The sequence below is a fragment of the Seriola lalandi genome, unplaced genomic scaffold (genome assembly GCF_002814215.2).
Source record: "Seriola lalandi dorsalis isolate HSWRI2012SDOR001 ecotype SW California unplaced genomic scaffold, Sedor1 jcf7180002054885, whole genome shotgun sequence".
Classification (NCBI taxonomy): Eukaryota; Metazoa; Chordata; class Actinopteri; order Carangiformes; family Carangidae; genus Seriola; species Seriola lalandi.
In genome coordinates, this window is record NW_019525437.1 from 864,091 (window position 1) to 885,327 (window position 21,237).

The following is a 21,237-nucleotide window of genomic DNA, read 5'->3' on the forward strand; positions in this document are numbered from 1 at the left end:
GAGCCTGATCAATGCATTGTTTCTGCCTCCAATACCTCTGACCCAGGATCAGTCTATAACAACATATATGACTATCTAATCTCTCCCTCTCTACAGCTGCTAATTTACACAAAGGAAAGTGTCGGCCGTTCTATTCCATGTATTGTTCCACAAATCATCATCATTCATTCATCCTCTGTTTACTATGTGATTCGTCTACAGTGTGACACGATGTATGTGATGGTGTCTTCAAATGGTTCTGGTGGGTCAGACCAACTCAAAAGTTCAGGGCTGGTTTTTATTCCCACTCCCGCAGCAGCAGGGTAACCTAACTATCATCTGTCTGTCTGTCTGTCTGTCTGTCTGTCTGTCTGTCTGTCTGTCTGTCTGTCTGTCTGTCTGTCTGTCTGTCTGTGTATGATAATAACCAGGGGTTTTCCTGCATAGGGAACTCTAGTACTTGCACTTGTCTTTGCACGTTAGCAGAACGAAACTTAATCCATCACAGATGGCGTCATTCTAACGGATTAAAAACGATACAAATAAAACGTCAAAATGAGTCCGCAAATATACCTGGTCGGCCCATCCAAGAAAAGTCTATGTGAGGGAAACCCTGTCTTTTCTAGTCTTATCCACCACTCAAAACACGTTACAAGTCATATAGCACACAGAGAGGAGGACCCGGGGATCGTACCACCAACCCTACAATCTTTGGACATCCTGCTCTACTACCTGAGCCACAGCCACAAGACCAATTATCCAAAAAAGATTTACAGTGTAAACAGAAAGCATGCAATGTCCTATAAAACAGACTGTAGCCCATACAGGAGGTATGTGATGCTTATTTTTGCATTTCTTTTAAAAACAATGTCTACCCATCTTTGTGGACCTCTGTTTAAAGCCAATGTCTCCAGCCCTCATGCATCCTCAGATACTCTCACTACAGATGAGGTGGCTGTGCTCAGGGTACTTTCAGTCACAAGTGCCTCAGTTTTCTTTTCAATCAAAATGATAAATGGCTGGATCGTGTTGGAAAAACACACAAGGCCTGTTTCCTCCTCACATTAATTAGCATCACAGTTTGTGATGAATGCAGCTCCACAGCGACTCGGGCCTCGATCAAGGAGGTGCAGTGACAGTGAGAAAAAATCTAATGTTTCCGATACACATGCTGAACAGTGTCAGCTCATGGTTTAAATGAGGAAGTCAACATGAGGACACTCAGCAGTGTTAATGTGTCTGCGGATGGAGGATCTTTAGGTTCCCACACACTGACAGGGACGTTACACACCCAGTCACACTTTATATTACATCCAAGTTGTTCTCCATTTTATACTTCAATACTGCTTTCCTTCCTTGTCTTCTTTCCTTATCTTCGTGCCCCTTCCCCCTCCCCATCTTTACACCCTCCCCCCTCCTTTGAGAGCCTCTGGGGGCAGCCCTTAAATCAAACACATTTACACAATAATCCTATTAGAGGGAGAAAGTGCTGTCTCTCTCTCAATCTCTTCATCCGTCAATACCCCCTCTATCTTGCCCCCCCCCCTCCATCCACTGTCAGTGCCAGTCAATATGCTGCTATCTCTGCTCACTTTCAGACTCTAGTTCAAACAGGCTTTGCTGCAGCCACAAGCAATCTGTGCGCCACTATAGCAGCAGAGAGCTTGATCGCCCCAACACTGTGTCACATTCATTCTGGGCCACAAAGTGATGGAGGCGACACGCTGCTCTCACTGTGCTGTAGTCCGCTCAGTACAACTCTCACTCCTCCACTGTGCAACCCGTCAATACTCGCTCATGGCTTTGTCTCTGTGTCTCTCCTCTGTCCTCCTGTCCGTCCTGTCATGCCCCCCATCCCGTTGAGCAGGAGTGCCCTTTTGTGAAAGTCTGCCCTCTGTGTGACTTCCTGTCAGACTTTTTCCTCTTTTATTTTGAAATTAATTTGTTGTGTGTCTATTAGTTGTTTTACTTCCTGACCTTGTGTGTTTCCAATCTTTGTGATCGGCTGCCCCGCCGCACTTAGTTTCACCTGTTCCCCCTCACTCTCGCCATCCGTGTGTATTAAGGCCAGATTCCCTACACACTCCCCCTCCCCACTCTCACTCTGTTTGTGCGTTCGTGTGAAGGGTCCGCCACAGAGTGTCGTTCCAAACTAACGACCCTTAAGTTGGAGTGGGTTATAAAACCTCCAACACAGACTCTGCATCGATGCAGACTTACAAACCACACTCCCAGACGAGTGCAGCATCGCTTTGGGTCCAGGATGGATGAAATGCCACAAACCTACTAATGTGAGTTGTGTGTTTATTTCCAAAGGAGAAGTCATAAATGACCTCAAACAGACATTTGACTATTTTCACAGACACATGATGAAATTACAGGTTACATTGTAGTTTGGAATGAACATGGTGCTGTGTATGTGAGAAAACAGGACAGGGTTTTTTATTTGACTTGATCACTGTAAGAACTAATGAAACAACAAGGATCTAATCAGATTGAGATAAAATTAAAAAAATGCTCAACGATAAAGAAATGCAGCCAAAGAAGCACGGGAGTGAACTTTTGTTTATTCAATTTATAATTTTCCTTTACTACCTTAACTACAATATTTTTCTGAATTTTTTTGGGTAACAAAGAATTTCCTGTTTCCATCAGAGAAAGGTGAGGGTGCCCCAAAGCTACCCTCCCCTTTTAACGAGGAGACCCTCCACAGCCGCGAGTGTGACTCCACACAGTTACACTCCGTCTCTGAGTGGGAGTATAGGCACCGGATTGGAATTGGGCCTTGGTCTCTTCTCACTTGTGGTAACGTCCTCCTGGTTGTTTCCTCATGTATCTTGTGTATCCTCCTGCTCACCTGCCTTCTCATTAGGGCTGGACCTTTAATCGAAATCACGATACGGCCAAATGTAATATCAAAGTCAAACAAGCTGCAATTTTTCCTTTGATAAAAATGGTCACAACAGACCATAAATGAAGCATTGTGGTGTTGTATCATATTCTCCAGACGTGAGGAAACATGCTTGGTACAAAACCCAACAAATATCACATCATCATCATTTTTTTTTTTTTTCAGTGAAAATAAAATGTAAAAATTACCATTCCAACTGGAAATCGTGACTCATATCACAATCGCAATATCTGTCAAAATAATCACATTATGATTGTTTTTGCCTGCATCACCCAGCCTGCCCCTGTGTGTCTGCTACTAGAACCCGACCTACATACACTATTTAAATGAGTGCTCCAGTATAGCACCTCTACGATGTTGGGGGGTTGAATGGTCAAAGTCAAAGGAGCAGAGGCTGAGATATACAGACATTTAGCCTCTAGTATAGGTCAAGCTTCAAGAACACTGATGCAGGCTTTCTGTTATAAACTCTTCCCTGAGCCGAAGCTGACACATTCACAGTTACATCACTACGACACCAGCAGCATTATTTTCTCAGACTTGACAAAGTTCCTCCAGAGACACAGAAAACATCACGCAACTGTTTTCACAAGCCGAACAGAAGTCAACTGGGTTCACAGACTAAAACAGTCAAGGAGAGGTCTTAATTGGCCAGTTTTGATTGGTCAGTTGCAGTCAGGAACTGGCTGCACTCAGTCAGTCCCAGACAGATGTTGCCTGAAGAGCTGATCCCTGTTGTCATTAACAAGTTAACAAGTTTTCCAGGAACATCTGTAAAGCCAGTGTTTGCAGTGGTGACTGTGGCTCTGCAAATTAAAACATAACTAACTTAAACACTGGTATCAGTATATGATCACTATTCTGTATCAGCACATTTTCACCATTCACTGTTCTCATCATTATTCTGAGAGTTACAGTGTGTTCGATTGATTACCATTCATTATCATCGTTCTGTTGCACATAGTGCGTGTGAATACAGAAAGGTCAATAATTCACCCACACACGCTCCTCACACCTCTGCATTGACTCTGACTGATGGAACAGGGAAAATGACACTTTGCATGAACAGCCTTAATGCACATGACTGCTCAGGACTTACAGCCAGTACACCAACATCAACAGTAAGTGGGTAAAAGGAGAATTCTGGTTTCTACTGTCACTTTTCATGGTTCTTGCCCTATCTAACTTGTCTCTGACTCAGTAACATGAATGTTGGCTCAGTCTCCTCCTCTCCTTCATGGTCCCTGTGACGCCTCAGAATCAAGATCATCATACCATTTAGCCAAATTCACAACCATGAGTTTAGGGAAAATCACTCCAGTGAAATGCTGAACAGACGGTGGGTCATTTGCTGGGATCACAATGATTGAAAATGTGTCTAGCATTTTTGTAACTCGACAAAACAAACAATCTGATAATGACTTTACCTTATGTAACAGGTGTAGACAAAGTTTAAACTCTGTTCCCTTGTTTCTGTCACTTTTCATGTGAAAAATAGATTAACGCCTTCAAGGAGACACCTTTTGGAAGTGTGTGCTATTTATACAATTACCCGAGGCAAGAACACAAACACACAAAAGACTCAGAGTTGGTGGACAGCAGAGTTTGGGGGGTTTAGCATCAAAACTGCTCATTGAATCCAAATCAGGTAAAATCCCCCAACTGATCTAATAATTTAAGTTCAGCAACAAACATTTGCAAGAAGCTGAGGTAAAGTTATAAATAACTAATAGTCAGAGACTGAGATGGCAGCCTCCTTAAAGTTAAAAAACTGCTGCTTTTACACCTTATTGTTCACAGGCTGATAAACTTCAAATATTGATGTGATACAGGGCTGAATGAAAATCATATTGCAATTATTTTGACAGATATCGTGATTGTGATATTAGTCATGATTATAGTGGGACTGGTCATTTTTTGTATTTCACTTTCACTGGAAAAAAAAATGGTGGCGATGTCATATTTCTTTCTGTACCAAACAAACATGTTCCTTTACATCTGAAGAATATCATTTGTAGGTCAGGGCGCCTCTGTAGCACCACGACACTTCATTTATGGTCTGTTGTATATAATAATATTTCAAGTTACTGCATAGCTCTATTGTGATATGAGTAAAGCTTTATGTGAGGACTTCTAATGAGTTTGATGTGACGCGACAGCTTTATAATTCCTATAGAGAAGAGTCTCTACTCTGGTGGTCACAGTTTTTTTCTCCTCACCTTTGGCCACAAATGTCTGTCACTTTAACTGGACTAAAGATGAGAAGCTGCTGTTTGAAATTTTAACTTATCAGAAGATGTGGTGAGAGGCAAAAAGGTTTAATACAGATTTGCTTGTGTTAGCTAATCTGGCTATTTTACCAACCACCAGATCCAAGATGGAAACGGCTACTGGAGAGGGCTCAAGCAGGCAGCAGGCTTCTCACCCTGCACATCATACAGTCCAGTACATCTGAAGCACAGTGAGGCCTTCACTGACCTTTACACTGAAGTCAAACCTCCTGTATATTTCCAGGATACAGTGATATGTGTATGCCTGATGCTTCTTCCTACCACTCTGTTTACTGATTACATGGATGAAAAATGAAGAGCTCACACTGCAGCCCTTTAAAACTGCTGTCCTTTCATGTCACAACATCAATAGGAGCTGAACAGTCTGTTGATCCTGTCATGTGGTTAATAAGGGAGGGAGGAGTGGGACGAACATGGAGCCTGACAGAGCAAAACACAACCACCACGAGGCGCATATCAGCAGTTTATGAAGCCAACAGCCTGGTGTGCGCTACTACACACACACACACACACACACACACAGTGCTCACTGTCTCTATAACCACACACACATATACACATCAAAACAGATGTGCAGGAACTAAACCAGAAACATTAACAGCCGTCCCACTCGTACTGGAGTTATTTAGCAATCAGTGTAAATGTGAAAATCATTTGTTTGGAAAAGGTCACAGCTCCACTGTAATTTCACACAGGTGTGAGGGAGGGGTTGCAGTCAGGCATTTAGATGTGATGGTTGAGGTTAAGATAAGAGGCAAATATCCATGGCTGGTAGATACAGTGACATCGTTCACTGGTGAGAGCGGTCCGAGTTCAGAATGATCTCTTCCTACACTATGACCAGCTGCTCTGATGAAATATTTGAAACAAGATATAGGATGAGACACCACCGTTTATATTGATATAGTTTTACATAACCCGTTGTTTTGTTCTTTTTGTGTCAGTGTGAGCATCTCTCCTCTCTCACACAATCCTGTGAGACCCCGCCCCCACTCTCCCTCTGCACGGAAACCCAGCCCCACACACTCCACCGTTCTCCTGCAACATGGAGGCAGAGACAGTGCAGCGTTTCCCTCCCACCCAGGTAGATAAAATCACTCCATTTGTTACACCAGAACGTTTTATTTCTATCTTCTCAAATTAATTCATTTTTGGCCACATGCCTGTTTGACTTGTGTGTGCCTAAGTAACTGAGTATGGACTAGAGTCTCCTCTGTGCACAGTCACCTAGTGTCTACTGATAGTTTACATGAGGCGTTTAGGGAACATCTGTACATTGTATCATCTGCATGTGAGGCGTTTGTAAATTGTAGCTACAGAAAATAACCTCCCATCTAAACTGCTTGAGTCACACGTGACCCCTACCACCACAATTAAATTCTCAGCTTGTGAGAAACACTGAATATTTATATGATATTTATGTTATATAAATTTTCATTTACATGTTTTGCAGGTGTTTATTTTCAAACAGGAAAGGAAACCCTGTCTTTGCATTTTATAGAAAACACAAAGATACATATAATGTATCGCCATTCAGCCTATATACGTTACTATGTCCGTTGCTCAAGGACACTCAAACATATGGAGTGAAGGAGCTGAGGCTCAAACTGCCAACACTATTAATGGGAGATCCAACTCCCTTTGATAAGCTTCAAAAGTGCTGGATCCTACATTTCCCATAATGCAACTGAACAGTGTGTGTTTTGTTTGACCCTCTCAAACTGGTAGGGTTAGGGTTAGTCTGGCTCCAGCATGAAGTCAGTCCCCATAGACTCCCATGTTAAAATGTCCAACTATACAGCAGAAATAAGCATGTTTACAGCCTGGTACAAAAACAGTTTTGGTCTCTGGTGCTAATTTCCTCCTTCATGACGACTGTGTATATAACTCACCTGTTTACATTATATTAAGACTTAAAGTTGTGTCACATAGCCTCTTTGAGTGACAGGTGGGTGCAATCACAGTTGGCTCCTGGCCATGTTTGTGGTGTTGGTGGCTCTCGGAGGATTTTTCATGCAAATCTAATATGATAATATGACTTGTTAATCAGACAGTGCCAAGATGTCAATGGTGGAGCAGCTCACTGTGAGCTTCAGAAACCTGTGGGTGATGTCACACAGGCTGCGTCCATCTTTATTTACAGTCTGATTGGTGCACATCACAAGTGAATATCTGGTGGGGTCATAGTGTAACAGAACAGTATTTTGAAATGATAATGATTATGTCAAATCTCAGTGAGACTTGCATGTGATGTAGATATGTGAGCAGTGTTAATAATGGCTCTTCATGTTGAGTCAGTTGGTTACAAACTACAGCGCCGAGGACACAACTGTGTCTGGAGCTGGATTCTTGTCCAGCGCCCCTCCCTCAGCAGACAGTCCTGACCTCTTCATGTCCTTGAGCAGGAGATGCTGGAGACAACAAGAGTGTATGTGACAGACATGGCACCAGCCTAGTGGCTCAACCATTATCATATGAATATTTCAACCATGTGCTGCTGGCACAACACACACGCTCAACGCCCCACCCTACAGCTGGGATCAAATGTCAAGCTGACTGCCAGACATGTGGACGGAGCACTGTGGAGACGCCATGTGTGTGTGGACTGCTCCAAGTTCACACTGATCATTAAACCAATCAGGAGCAGTAAATCATCAGCTGCTGCTAGACCTCGTACCCTCATACCACCTGGTTTCTTTTCATTCTGGTGACTAATATTTCCACTGCAGCCACACACAGAGTTTAAGGAAAATTCCTCTTTACAGCCTCATTTAAAACAGCCTTTAATTAGTGGCACCGTTTAACAATCACACTTAGAGAAAGAGTGCACATCATTTCTTCACCCACAGCAGCTCAGCAGACTAGAATTCAGTGCAACCTCAACACATGCTGAGACTTTGAGTTTGGACAGCAGCTGCAATCACATTAAGCTCCACTATTCATATGCACATAACTTAAAAAAAAAAAACTTCATAAATTCATGCACAGTTTTTGAAAGGCATTCTGCTAACTAGGGGCCAGTTTGAGTAAAAAACAAGTTAAAGGTTTTATAACTGCAAATTTAGATATCCACACAAAACCAAGCAGTGTTTCTTTTCCCCTAGGAAAAAAACACTTTTGGAGTTGTGTGGTTTCTTGCAAAAGTTAGTGAAACCTTCCTCACATCATTACTGACTGAACCCACATCACAAAACCCTCATTATCACCGAGAGTTTGACCAATTACATGCAAAGACAACAAAATAAAACCAGGAATTTTGTCTGAGATTTGATTTTACACCGTTCTGGTGCAAAGTTTAAGCACACACATATTTTTCCAGTTTCAGATTTTGGGTGCAACAACTTTCACAAATGACTGATTTTCTTTTTATGCCAAGTCTGTTGTTTTATTTATATGTTGTTAAAAAATCCCAGGGAGGCGTGGTCCCAGTCCTCATGATCGTGATGTAGGGCTTTTAATACCAAGCCTACAATAAACATGTTCTTATTACAAAACCCTTTTTTCACATAACAAAAGAAGCCAAATTTCTCAAATGTTACATTTAAGCACAAACCAATGTTGTTAATTCCAATTCCATGTGACACCAAATACATTTTGAAGGAAACATGTTGCCAAACAAATTACATTTTCTTTCAGCATAATGAGATGTTTTAATTAATGTGTTTGGCAAGTGAATCCGTTTGCATCCACAACATAGTTGGGAAAACAAATTAGTACAACATGAATGTAATTAGTGGTGGGTGATATTGGCATATGATCTACAGATCGTGTCATTAAAAGCTAATATATTTAGATATTTCATTTCCCTAGTCCAATCGCTGCTAACTGTTAACAGCTAGCCCACTAACTGCAGCTAGAGACAGCAGTCCTTGTTCTGCTCTGCAGCCTCAGTGACTCTGGTGCAGCTCCACATAAACCAGATCTCCACCTGAGCAGAACCAGGGCCACCGTCACCAGCGGTAGTTCAAGATGGTGGAGTTAGAGTCGGCCTGCAGGACCAGAGAACTGCCTTATAAATACCTCATAAATAAATAAATAACTGTGGTGTCCAAATGAATACTCCATGTGAACTAAGCAAAAAGCCTGATTGGTTGTGACAGTTTGTAAACTGAAGACAGCATTGTCAGCGGACAAACATCCAAAACAAGCGTCAAAGCAGCAGAAAGATATGAATCACAACTTCCAGTCAGGACTTTCAGAATAAAATCAGAGCGGGTGTGTCCAGGCAACCATATGCACAACTAATCATGTGATCACATGAGTTCAACAAAATCTGTGGGGAGACTCGCGATTCAGATCCTGAATTGTGATTCTACCTTAAAATGTTGTCATATGATCATTTGGCCCTAAAACTCCTCTGGGGCAGGTTTAGTCCAAACACAAGCAGCTGAACAACAATTAGTCTAAATAATAGATTAGATTGAAATCAGGAACTATCTTAACAAAGATGCAGTGCTTCACAGTTTTCAATACTCACTGCTCCAGATGAAGTATTGAAGTTCAATGCTCCACATTTTGCTTTGTTTTTTTTGTGCTACACATAACAATTACTCATTATCTTTGACAATTCATCAACCAGAATCACAAAAACTTGGATTGTTTTGTCCATCAAATCTCATGAAACAGTGAGAACTGCTCAGCAGAGGTTTGAGAGCCCAAACTAACCCAAACACATTCAGTTTACACTCATATAATACAGCGAAAGCCACACACGCACACACTGGTGAAGCTGGAGCCAGAGACTGTTTGACAGTATTGACTGATAAATGACTTTAACCAACAATCTATTATCAAAATGCTTTATCCCTTTACTCACCACTGACTAATTGATTAATCCTTTCAGCACTTCTTACTAGGTTAATTTCTTGACCTTTAAGCAAAGCCATCTCGGCACTACCAGTCAATACAACAATATAAATATACAAACACTAAAACCCAACCTCAACCAAGACATCAGCATGCTCACAGTGAAACTGACTGACTTCATATGCTGCTGTTATTCCTGTGGACTTGCTTCCTCTGGTTGGTGAGGAGCAGGTGGTCTGAAACAGACTGGTTTGATGCTTTTCTTCTGGATTGTTCAAAATCCATAAATTGTAAAATTTTTCTGATAAAAATCACAAACAGGCTTCCGCAGGTCCAAGTGCAGAAACATTGTTATCAGAGCCACGCCCCATTTGTGTGGAATAACTTGCAGAAAAGACTAAAACTGGACACACTGACACCAACAGGAACATTTAAACATTTGATTAGAAGTCTTACTGACTTGGGGTGCAATTGTTTTACTAAATCTCTCTTCTAACTTGCAGTTATGAGTGTTTATGTCATCATCTTGTTTTGATTCATCATGATTCATCATTTGTTTTGACAATATTGATTGTTGTTTATATTAACACATGTCCACTTGTTTGTAATAATACCTGAATGTATATTCGCATTTGTATTTCTGCTATTAATATTTATTTTTGGCATTTATTTTATTTTTATGTTCTCAGGTATAAAAATAAATTAAATCTTGATCTCAATGTGACTTCCTGATTAAATAAAGTATATATCAAAGCCATTATCTCCACAACGGACCTTGCAAGCTGATAATATTTTGACCCACATCTGTGACCACACCAAATGCTGTCTAATCAGTCGTCAGTCATCACTACATTTGTTAATAATGATAGTGTATTTGGCCCATCTGTGTGATAGGCCTCTGACAAACATGTCAGTGTGTGTATAATGCTGCAGATCCCACAGGGCAGACCTGCAGTGGTGATTTACATGAGCCCTACAAATTTAACAGCCATCAAATATTAACAGAGACTTGTGAGCAGCTTGCTGCTGCCGAGAAACTGCCATTGTCTATATTCAACTGTAAAAACATCATTTAAAAAGAAACCTGTTCTCTTTGCTCTAACGCCAAACTCAATTCAAATTCCGCCTGTTTTAAAGTTTCCTTGGCCAACAGCAGGTTTACATGTCCTGTATACAACATGGGAGCATTAATCAGCATCATTAGCATCTTGTCTCCAATACCAGGATGATCCAGTAAACCAGACAACACCTCATCCAGTACAAGTTGGACTTGTAGTCGTTGCCTCGCCGCCCTCATAAGTGGGAGGTTAGAGCGAACAATACAAATCTGAAAATGGACATTTTACTAGTAATTTCATCCATTGATAGATAATGTGAATGCCGAACTTCCCACAGGGAAGTGCTGATACAAATATGGCTGTAGGGTTACGTGTTATAAAACACGCGAGATTGCCAGAGAGCAACTTCATATGAAACAGAGATTTGTAAAGGAATTTGGTGCCGGGTCTCTCTATACGGCACAGACTTGGAAGCCGGAGTATTTCTGCATATTGACAACTACAGAGCTAAATCAGGTGGTGTTACAAAGATGACGGGATGGTGCCACACTTCTCCATTTCGAATGGCTCCTCTCATGGGAGGCGCCTCCATCCATCATGATGATGAGAGATGCTGCTGCGAGTGTGGATTTGGATCAACCTGGCGAGCCGAGCGTCAACACGCACTGATAATGGTTCATCGGTGGGTTTGCTGTTAGCGTCATGCTAGGAAAGCAGGTTAGCTGCATTTCAGCAAAGAGACGGCAATTTAGACCGACAGGTGCAACAGCATCATCCTCATCATCCTCATCCTCATCATCATCCAGCCGTACAGCCTCCCTCTACCGCTCCCTCCACCTTGATGAATATCCTGAGGAAAAATGCCCAAACCAGCAACCAGCGACCCGGCGAGCGGACACACAACAAGTCTGGATTCACACATATGTTTCCCTTTATGAGTAATGAAATTCAGATTGAAGCGCGTGAGCGGTTAAGTGACCAGCTAGCTAACACCCGCTTCGGCACAGAGACCATACGAACCGCTGTTAACCTCGTCGCTGGGCTGGCTGCCTCCCTCTCAGAGGAGACATCGAAAACAACAGCGAGCGGGAAAAACACACCTCATATGTTGAGAGACTCACCTTTCTGCCATTTTCCCGACGGTTGTTAAAATCCGTTTAGAATAAATCCCACAACGTCTCCCATGTTGCCGAAATTGCGGTCGCCGCAGTCAACGAGTCACTCCTGCCAGACCAGCGTCAAGCTCGCAACAACGATAAACGCCGGGTCTGATCAGCGCCTTCACAATAAAAGCCTCTCACCAACCGTGTAAGCGTACCATCCGTTTTGTAAATGTACCTTAATTATTGTACATATTTGGATTATTTTAATCATAAGTTTACCATATTAATTTGTGTTGTAGGCTATATTAAGTAGTGCAATATTATTTGAGTTTATCATATTTTTTAATTAAGATTACATCTTTAGTTTATTATATAATTTTGTTATCAGTTGCAGTACTTTTTTATTTCATATATAATTTGTAGTTGTAACATTTAAGTTGGTTATTTACATTTTTGGTTCCCACCTGGCATTGTTGCCTGTGGGAAAGGTGTGGATGCACATGTCCTGCTAAGTGAGAAGAATAAAGTGGAGTCAACTGTCCTGCTGTGTTGGTGGTGATTAGACAGTTAAAAGAAAATTGTAGCAGTCACCCACAGCCTGGCGAGACTGGACAACACTACCAACCGCTGAGACATAAGGGTTACATAAATATAAAAATATCCCAGAAAATATAAATGAGATACAGAACTGAAGCAGTACACTAGTTTTATGTTAGAATATCATAGTCATTTAGATATACAGGTATGATAAAAAAAAAAATTAAAAAAAGGAAAACATTATGAGGGACTCATGATACAAAATAACAATTAGTAGCTTGAAAAGCTTAATTTACTGCATTTATGTAATTAGTTGTATGTATGTATTGTTGGGCAAAATACTGAACCCCACATTGCCCCTGATGGCTGTTCCATCAGGGTGTGAATGTGGCAAGTATTGTAATGCGCTTTGAGTGGTATTAAGACCAGAAAAGCGCTATATAAGTGCAAGTCCATTTACCATTTTTTATGAATTTAATGGAAAGTATTTTATCCCTTAATGAATGTCAATTACAAAACCAAATAGACAATTTCTTGATGTCCCAAAAGCTTTTATAATAAGGTGGCTGTACTGGGTGTATTTTATGAGTCTACACTACATACTTGTGGACCTATTTAAGTTAAGGTAAAACAATTCAGACACAACTGGCAACCTGCTCCAACAGATGTTCTCCAATTTGATCATTTTTCTCATAATAATAGCCACAGTTGTTTTGGTTGTACAGTCACAGCAGAAAGAAAGAATCAGTCCACAGAGGTTAACACTACAAAATTCAGCATTTTCCTCACAGATTCACCAAAGTTAGAGAAAATGCATCAACAACAAAAGCAAATGTCCACACCTACTATTTTATTCTGAAGATAACATTTGAGAACTTCCGGTATTCGTGTTGCTAATGCTAGCTACCTTGACGCAAACGAAAACGGGTATTGCTTGTTTCAAGTGGTGATGCACTGATGTTGAATGGAAACGACAGTACATATAGGACTGTTGTTACTAATGCAGAGATCACCAGAGATTTCACTGCATTCTTGTTCCACTGTCGGGGTGGAGGAGGTGGTAGTCAATCCCAGCATGCTCTGGGGCACCCTGGACAAGTCTCTGATGCATCACAGGGCTACCACAGAAATACAGACTCTCCTATTCAAAGCCTGTCTGATGACTATTTGGAGACATCCTCCCATGTGACTGTGGGGTGAAACTCATGAGCGCACAGAGGAAACATGAACTCAAAACATGGAAGAGCAGGAATCAACAACTTCATCAGAACAACGTTCAACCTGTTCACCACCAAAGTCATTTTGTTATCATGGCTCTAAATGTGCTGGGATATGATCATTGAAAAGTTGAAGTCCTGTTATGTGATGCTATCAGCATCACATAACTGGTACATGCACGTCATTGTCACAGTATTAAACAAAAGATAATTCCTGATCCTGGTCTGTTGCTTCTCACCACACCTTTGGTCTTAAATCTGCACTTCCAGTTTTTTGTACAATCACCAACTCACATTTCTCCATAGTGACTGAGCTGACACAGTCAGCACAACACAACACAATCACTCACAATCTAATCTCAGTTCACAATCTAACATACACACAAGATTACAAAATTATACATGCGACATGCTGTTGCACCTACATTTACGCAAACATAATATATGTACATATATTGAATTTCCATATATAAAATATGTAAGTGTAAACATAAATAAAACTAAAACACAAGTGTAAAAGTTATGGCCTGATTGCAGCCCCAGGTGGACATTCAGCAGACAACATGTAAATATTTGGTTTCATAAATATTTGAGCCTAATTTAGAAACCACATCTACAAATGTTAGCTAAAGTTTTTGCTTTTGACTTCAACAAAAAGAGTAATGATAGATATGAAGTTGAACTGTAAATCTATAAATTAAATTTCATCCACAATAGCAACAAACATAGTGATAACTGTCAAATAAGATACCTGCTGAATTAAGGCTCATACCTGGAAGCCTTTTTACATGTTGTTAGGTGTCTGATTGTCAGGTGTTGTTGTAGCCACCAAACACATTTTTGAGTTCAAGAAATACCCCAAATTTATTTTCATTATTTTCTACTTTAGTTGATAATTCCTCCACTAGTGCCTGTCAAGTAGTTGTACGTAGTCTCTGTGACGCCCCAACAGCTTCCTGAAGAGCCATCTTGGCAGTGCCTGAAAAGGTGGGGCTTCTGTGGAGCTGAGACATCAGTTTGTAGCGCTCTCCCACCTGTCACTCAAAGAAGCCACGCCCTCAATTCTCCATAACTTCAAGCCTTAATAAAAATGTAAACAGGTGAGTTGTATAAACAGGTGTCATGAAGGAGGAAATTAGTCATAGAACCAAAACTGTTTCTGTACCAGGATGTAAACATGTTTATTTCTGCTGTAAAGTTGGACATTTTAACATGGGAGTCTATGGGGATTGAGCGAGACTCTAGTGGTCATTAGAGGAACTGCAGCTTTTAACACTTCAGCGTTAGCTTTATTTTTCAGCCTTGGAGGTTGATGCTTGATCTTATGTCATATTAGTTGACAAGTTTTAAGTTCATAGGGAGGGTTATAAATATTGGTACATAGTTACTAACATCATTATGAGCATCCTCCTGCTGCTTTAACTTCAATTACACTGAAAGCCTACTGCAGCATTGCAAGTGTTGCTTTTATTATATAAATTGTAATTGTGGAATAGAAACTGTAGAAAAGATTGTGTTGACATGTTTCGTGTCCATGTGAGTTTAGCACACATGTAAAGCAGCTCACCGCTCTTTATTTTTATCCATTCATTAATAAAACATCTCATATCCATCAATTTCATCAAGTAATTGTGGTTGAAATGAATAATGTAATGTAATGTTTAAATGTGGTTATAAGCATTAGCTGATCTTGCACCAACCTGTCACCATCGCTGAGGTTACCTATGTTGAGTTTAGGGAAAGGAGGAGCACTTGTGAGTCACATGGTCTTATTTAGCTAGTAGTTTGTGTGGAGTCAGCTGGCAGAATGTTGCTTTTTGATTGGTGGGGAAGGAAAATGTGGATGTCAACAACTGTTTTTGATTCCCTGAACCCTATCATAAACCTTTTCACCTGTTCGCAGCTGTCTGCTCCTGCTTCCTTCATTTGAGCTTGTGAGCCGAAGGCTGCCTCTGGACTGACAGGATAAATCAGGTACGGGAACTATAGAAGCTTCAGATCCTGACCTGCCAGTGGACTCTTTTATGCTGCAGTCTGCTGGGGCAGCAGCATGTCAGACATGAACACAAGGAGACTGGACAAACTGGTCAAAAAGGCTGGGTCTGTGCTTGGCAGGAAGTGGAGAGATGCATGCAATGTAAGATGGAGGCCATCTTGGACTATACCAACAACATTCTGGACAGCGAGCAGCAAACATCTCATCTCACTGCGCTGCAGAACAGATTATTGTTTACTTATTATTGTTAATCTATCTATCTATCTATCTATCTATCTATGCATCGATCTATCTATCTACTTGGCACGTGTACAGTGTATTGACAGAATTCTTCACACTAACTTTTGTTTCTGTTGCTGTGAACTTTAACCTGAAATTTATCTTCGTCATTTAACAAAACAAAATCTGAATTTGAGTGTATAACTAATTCGTTATCCGAGGTTGAGTTTCAGTTTCCATGCAGGGATCAGTGATGTTCATTTATCATGAACTCACTCTGACCTCTAGTACAGACTGTGGGGACCATCTGTGGCCACTGTTGGTACTGCCTGGACAAACTTATTGAAGTGTCAGTATTATTTTATCTCAAACCAAAGTTCATTCTTTTACATTGTAAATCCTATTATATGGAGAGAAGCATTTATGTATTATACAGACAGATACAAACAGGTACTGTACCTACATCCTGAAATAATTATACACAACTCATCCCCTATGGCTGACATTCTTCTTGACTCTCTTAAGTTAAAAGTTTGATTGAAAGACTCTGTACCATAAAATATTCTGACTTTGGTCATTTTTAGTCATTTTTTTACCACAATACATGCATTACACTCACTCACACTCAATCACAGCCTGTCTGCAGTTTATAAAGGTTCAAGTGATAATTTCCTCCTCTTATCTGTTGGTCTCTAGTTCCCCACATCCAATCAGACATTAAAACGTTGTGCAATGTCTAATTCTATCGTGTCCAATCTGAAACTTTATGTATAACCTGTCAACATGGTGACAAAAGAAGAATCTGATCATGTTTTTAAGTCAGGACATGTACTCTACTTATATTTTTTTGCTAATTTCACTCAAGATGTCAGCAAGATGCTGAAAAGAAAAATGTTTTTGCATAAATAAAGAGTTAATTATTCGATCAATCAATATGATCAATAAGATGCTTTTTTATGAATGAAATATTTTCAAGTGCATGAAGTGGTTTAACCACTGAAAACCCCAGACTTGGGGGACCTGTAATGGATGAATAAATGGATTGTAATACATTGGGGATTTTGCTATAATGAGTTTTGTGCACAGACTTTTAAGAATTTAAAGCTACATAGATTAAAAATTACCAACATTTAAAATTTAAATAAAGTATCATGATAAATACACCCTGAATTCACATTTTCATAAAAAGAAATCAGTCCCTTAAAAAATGAAAACACGGCGCGTCATGTGGCGTAGTGGTTTAAGCAGGCGCCCCATGTGTAGAGGCTACAGTCCTCGCCGCAGTCGGCCCCGGCTCGAGTCCCGCATCGGACGGCCTTTACTGCATGTCATTCCCCCTCCCTCGCCTCCCCATTTCCTGTCTCTCTACTGTCCTGTCAAATAAAGGCATAAAAAGACCCCCCCCCCCCAAAAAAAACACTGTATGGATGCCTTTCAGTTAAGTCACTTAAAAAACTCTTAATCAGACAGAAAACCCATTAGAAAAATCTTCAATCAATCAACTGTCATTTAGACTTGTGTTCAGACCCTGTGCTGTGGCTCTCTTAAATGTTGTCTGTTTAATTTGATTTTCCTTTAGATGTATATAGAACTTGGCTCTGTATATAAAGCTAAGCCCAAAATTATCTTAATTAATCATTAATTATAATTAATCTTACCCCTTCCATTTTTTCACATTTTATTATGTTGCTGCCTAATGCCAAAATAAAATTTAAAAAAATCATTTTCCCCTCACCAATCTACAGTCAATACAGCATAATAAAAAAAAAGTCAAAACAGAATTCTAGAAATTTTTTTAAATTTATTAAAAAGGAAAAACTGAAATATCACATTGACATTAGTATTCATACACTTTGCTATGTGATGTCAACTGCATCATGTAATAATGCATTATTACATGAGTGCTCAGTAGTCATTACTACATATGTACTACATATACAGTATATTAAATGATTCAGGGGCCGACCCAGACCCATCTCCAAACTCGGCCTTCATTTTGATCTCAGCGTGACTGTATCTTGTAAAGTTGTGATGGTATCATGGTGACAAAATCTGTCCACAGGCGTGTAAACACCTTCCCAAATGAGTGTGAATTATACAATGATAATCAGGGGGGGTCAACATTTACTTATACATTGGGTTTACTCGGATCCCAGTGCATTGCAGCCACGTGCTTCAGTGAACTGAAGTGTTACAATTCTTACAGTATCTGGCTTGTTAAACTAAAGCTTTCAAATAAATGTTGTGGGGTAGAAAGTACAATATTTCCTCTCTCGTGGCTTTAGTCTGACCAGTGATCACTTGGTCAGTCAGTCAGTGACATTCGCCTTTAAAAGGCTGGCCCCTGCTGTTGTGGTCCATCAAAAAGAATAACTAACCCACCACGGCTGCACAAAAGACTATTAACATGAAATAATAAACTCTATATTGATGTCAAAACATATCTCTACAACAACTAATCCTCCATTGTGTCGCTGCTAATGACTGAGGCAACATTGGAAATGATATGTGTTAGCTAGCTAACATTAGGTAACTAAACTGAGAATTAAGGCTAAAGTTAGAAACTAGCTGACATTAACTGTAACTTAAGCAAAAGTTAATATCAAGGTTTAGAAATGGTATGGTCCATTTAGTAAAGTGGTCCAAGTCAGACTCCCCCAAAGCCCCCCTAAATCAAACCATGCTGCCCAAGTACCCAAAACCACCTCAGTAGTAGTTCCTGCTACTGTAGGTGTGTCCAGGGACATTTACCATGATGACACACACACACACACACACACACACACACACACACACACACACACACACAAACACACTCGCTCGCTCACTCACACACACACACACACACACACACACACAAGGTGGTTACCATATGATATGAAACCTTTGTACATCATATAACATAGAAAACAATCAAGTATCACCTCACATTCCTATTTTCCCAACTGGTCATTGTGTGGAGGATGTGGACATCTGTAACACACCTTTTATAGGACTGAACAAACCAAACAAAGGGGGTCATCCGCAGTCGTTACTAATGAATCAGGAGTTTAACTAATTACTCAGTGGAACCAGTTTTTTTTTAATAAACCAGTTAATCCTGTTCTTGTCATTGGCATTATAATGTCATTATAATATCATTATCAGATCAACATAAGCTGGTTATAAGGTGCTCCTATTTTCAGGTAGGAATGAATCACACATTTTGGACTTCTCTCGCCCCCACCCTTCTCCGATTTCGTCCGCTTACACCCGAGCGCTTCCGAAATATAACTCGTGGTCTCATTTCATTGGCTAGACGTTTGTCCAATGAGCAGCGGCCATCTGTGCAGGGCTCGGTGCAGTTGAAGTTCTCGGGTTACGTTTCCTCCGGTCTTTATTAGCTGCTTCCTCCTCGGCTCTGCTCTCTTCACCCCAAGGAGCTGGACTCAAGCCGCAGACATGAAGCTTCCAGTGGCCTTTCTTGCAGTTTTTGCGTCGATAGTTGCCACTATTGACGCCACCGTCTACTTCAAGGAACAGTTTCAGGATGGAGGTGCAGTACAGCCAATTCTACGTCTCCTATAGTCTGTGTAGGCCTTTGAATGATTGTGTTGTCAAAGTGTCTGCTTTAACCGACTTCACCAGTGTCATTTCTCTCCTCAGTGTTTGCTCTGTTACATAAAATAACCTTACTGCTTTACTTTAGCATGTAAAAAAGGAGCTAGGCCATCTCATTTCTATTAGTCAAGTGAGAGATAATGTTAGCTTAAAAATACAGGTAAAGTAGCCTAATACAGCAATAAAGTAAATGTTCTAATGTTGCTTTTAAATTGTAAGCTCTCTTTATCTTGTCAAGCAACTAGAATACCAAATAATTCATGAAGTGATATCCTCATAAGTTCCTTTCACTTTTGATATCTCTCTGAACAGCGCTGAGGTCTTTCAGGTGAAATCCAGCTGGGCTGCAGTGCTGCTTCAGCTCTTAAAATAAAATAGAATAAAATAGTCAGAGTAGAAGCAGAACTTCGATGGAAAAACTAACAAGATCAGATGTGAGCTGTACAAACTGGAGACTGAAAATGGTATTGGTGTCAAATCCAAACCCCTGTCATCGAACACCTCTTTCAGACTTTATTTTCTTTAAACATCAGCTTTAATTATGAAGTCTGTGCTGCAAAAGCAGTGCAGCAATGTAATGTAGATGTGAAACATGCACTACAATAGATGTGTAATGTAGTTTGGTAATACTGCATTAACTAGCAGAAGTAGGCAACTGCCGTGAGTGACCAGCTGAGTGTGACTGCTGTGTTCCAGATGGATGGAAGAGCCGGTGGCTGGAGTCAAAGCACAAGTCAGACTACGGCCAATGGAAACTGAGCGCTGGAAAGTTCTACGGGGACGCCGAGGCTGATAAAGGTCATTCTTACTCTGTCACAGACACAATTGATTCTAATGGATTTGTCTGAAATTAGCATGTTTGCATATGTCAGATGCTTGGTTATAGTGTCTTATCATGCAAATGTAGGTAAAACAGGTTTGGTGTATGACCTGCTCTTAGCAGAGATTATTTCCAGGACTGGAATAACCTGTCAGAGGCCCTGGGCCCCTATTAACAGCCCAGCCTCTTAATGTATTGGGTACAATTTTCTGGACTTCTCCCTGGCTCCAGATTTGCTTTGTGGAATGTGTGATTTGTGTTTAATTAAACACAAATGAATCAAAAAATATTTAACACAAAAACTACATTTTTGACAAGGCGCGTTTTTAGGACACAATCTCAAGATTCCACATCAACCCACTGATGTCTGCTGATACTATACTATACTATAGTATAGTGATGTGTACTTTTTTAAATTTTTTTTTTAATAATATTTTCATTTGGGATACAACAATGAATATAGAAATATATGATTACAAGTATTTCCCTTTTTTTATGGCAGGAACACCCCCAGGCCCTCAAATAAGGCCTTGAGGTCAAGATTTCACAAACACTGTCTCTGTATAGAAAATAACACCAATAATAAATTATAATATATGAATAAATATTTCAAATATCAAATAAGTAATCCAGAGTTCCATTTATGAAAACACTTTGCTGAAGCACCTTTCACAAAGAATATTATCTTTTCTAATTTTCA

At 40.3% G+C, this 21,237-nt stretch overlaps 2 protein-coding genes across 2 annotated transcripts in view; one reads left to right on the plus strand and one right to left on the minus strand.

Annotated features, from left to right (window-relative positions):
• The window catches only part of arhgap39 (Rho GTPase activating protein 39), an 84,663-nt gene extending 72,398 nt beyond the window's left edge, over positions 1-12,265 (minus strand). The window contains exon 1 of the mRNA XM_023428727.2: positions 12,167-12,265. Coding sequence (XP_023284495.1) covers positions 12,167-12,177 — 11 coding nt within the window. The 5' untranslated portion in view covers positions 12,178-12,265. The remainder of the gene's footprint in view (positions 1-12,166) is intronic.
• Positions 12,266-19,460: 7,195 nt separating this feature from the next.
• Positions 19,461-21,237, plus strand: part of LOC111671697 (calreticulin-like) — a 6,753-nt gene continuing 4,976 nt past the window's right edge. The window contains exons 1-2 of the mRNA XM_023428862.2: positions 19,461-19,652; positions 20,414-20,515. Coding sequence (XP_023284630.1) covers positions 19,559-19,652; positions 20,414-20,515 — 196 coding nt within the window. The 5' untranslated portion in view covers positions 19,461-19,558. The remainder of the gene's footprint in view (positions 19,653-20,413; positions 20,516-21,237) is intronic.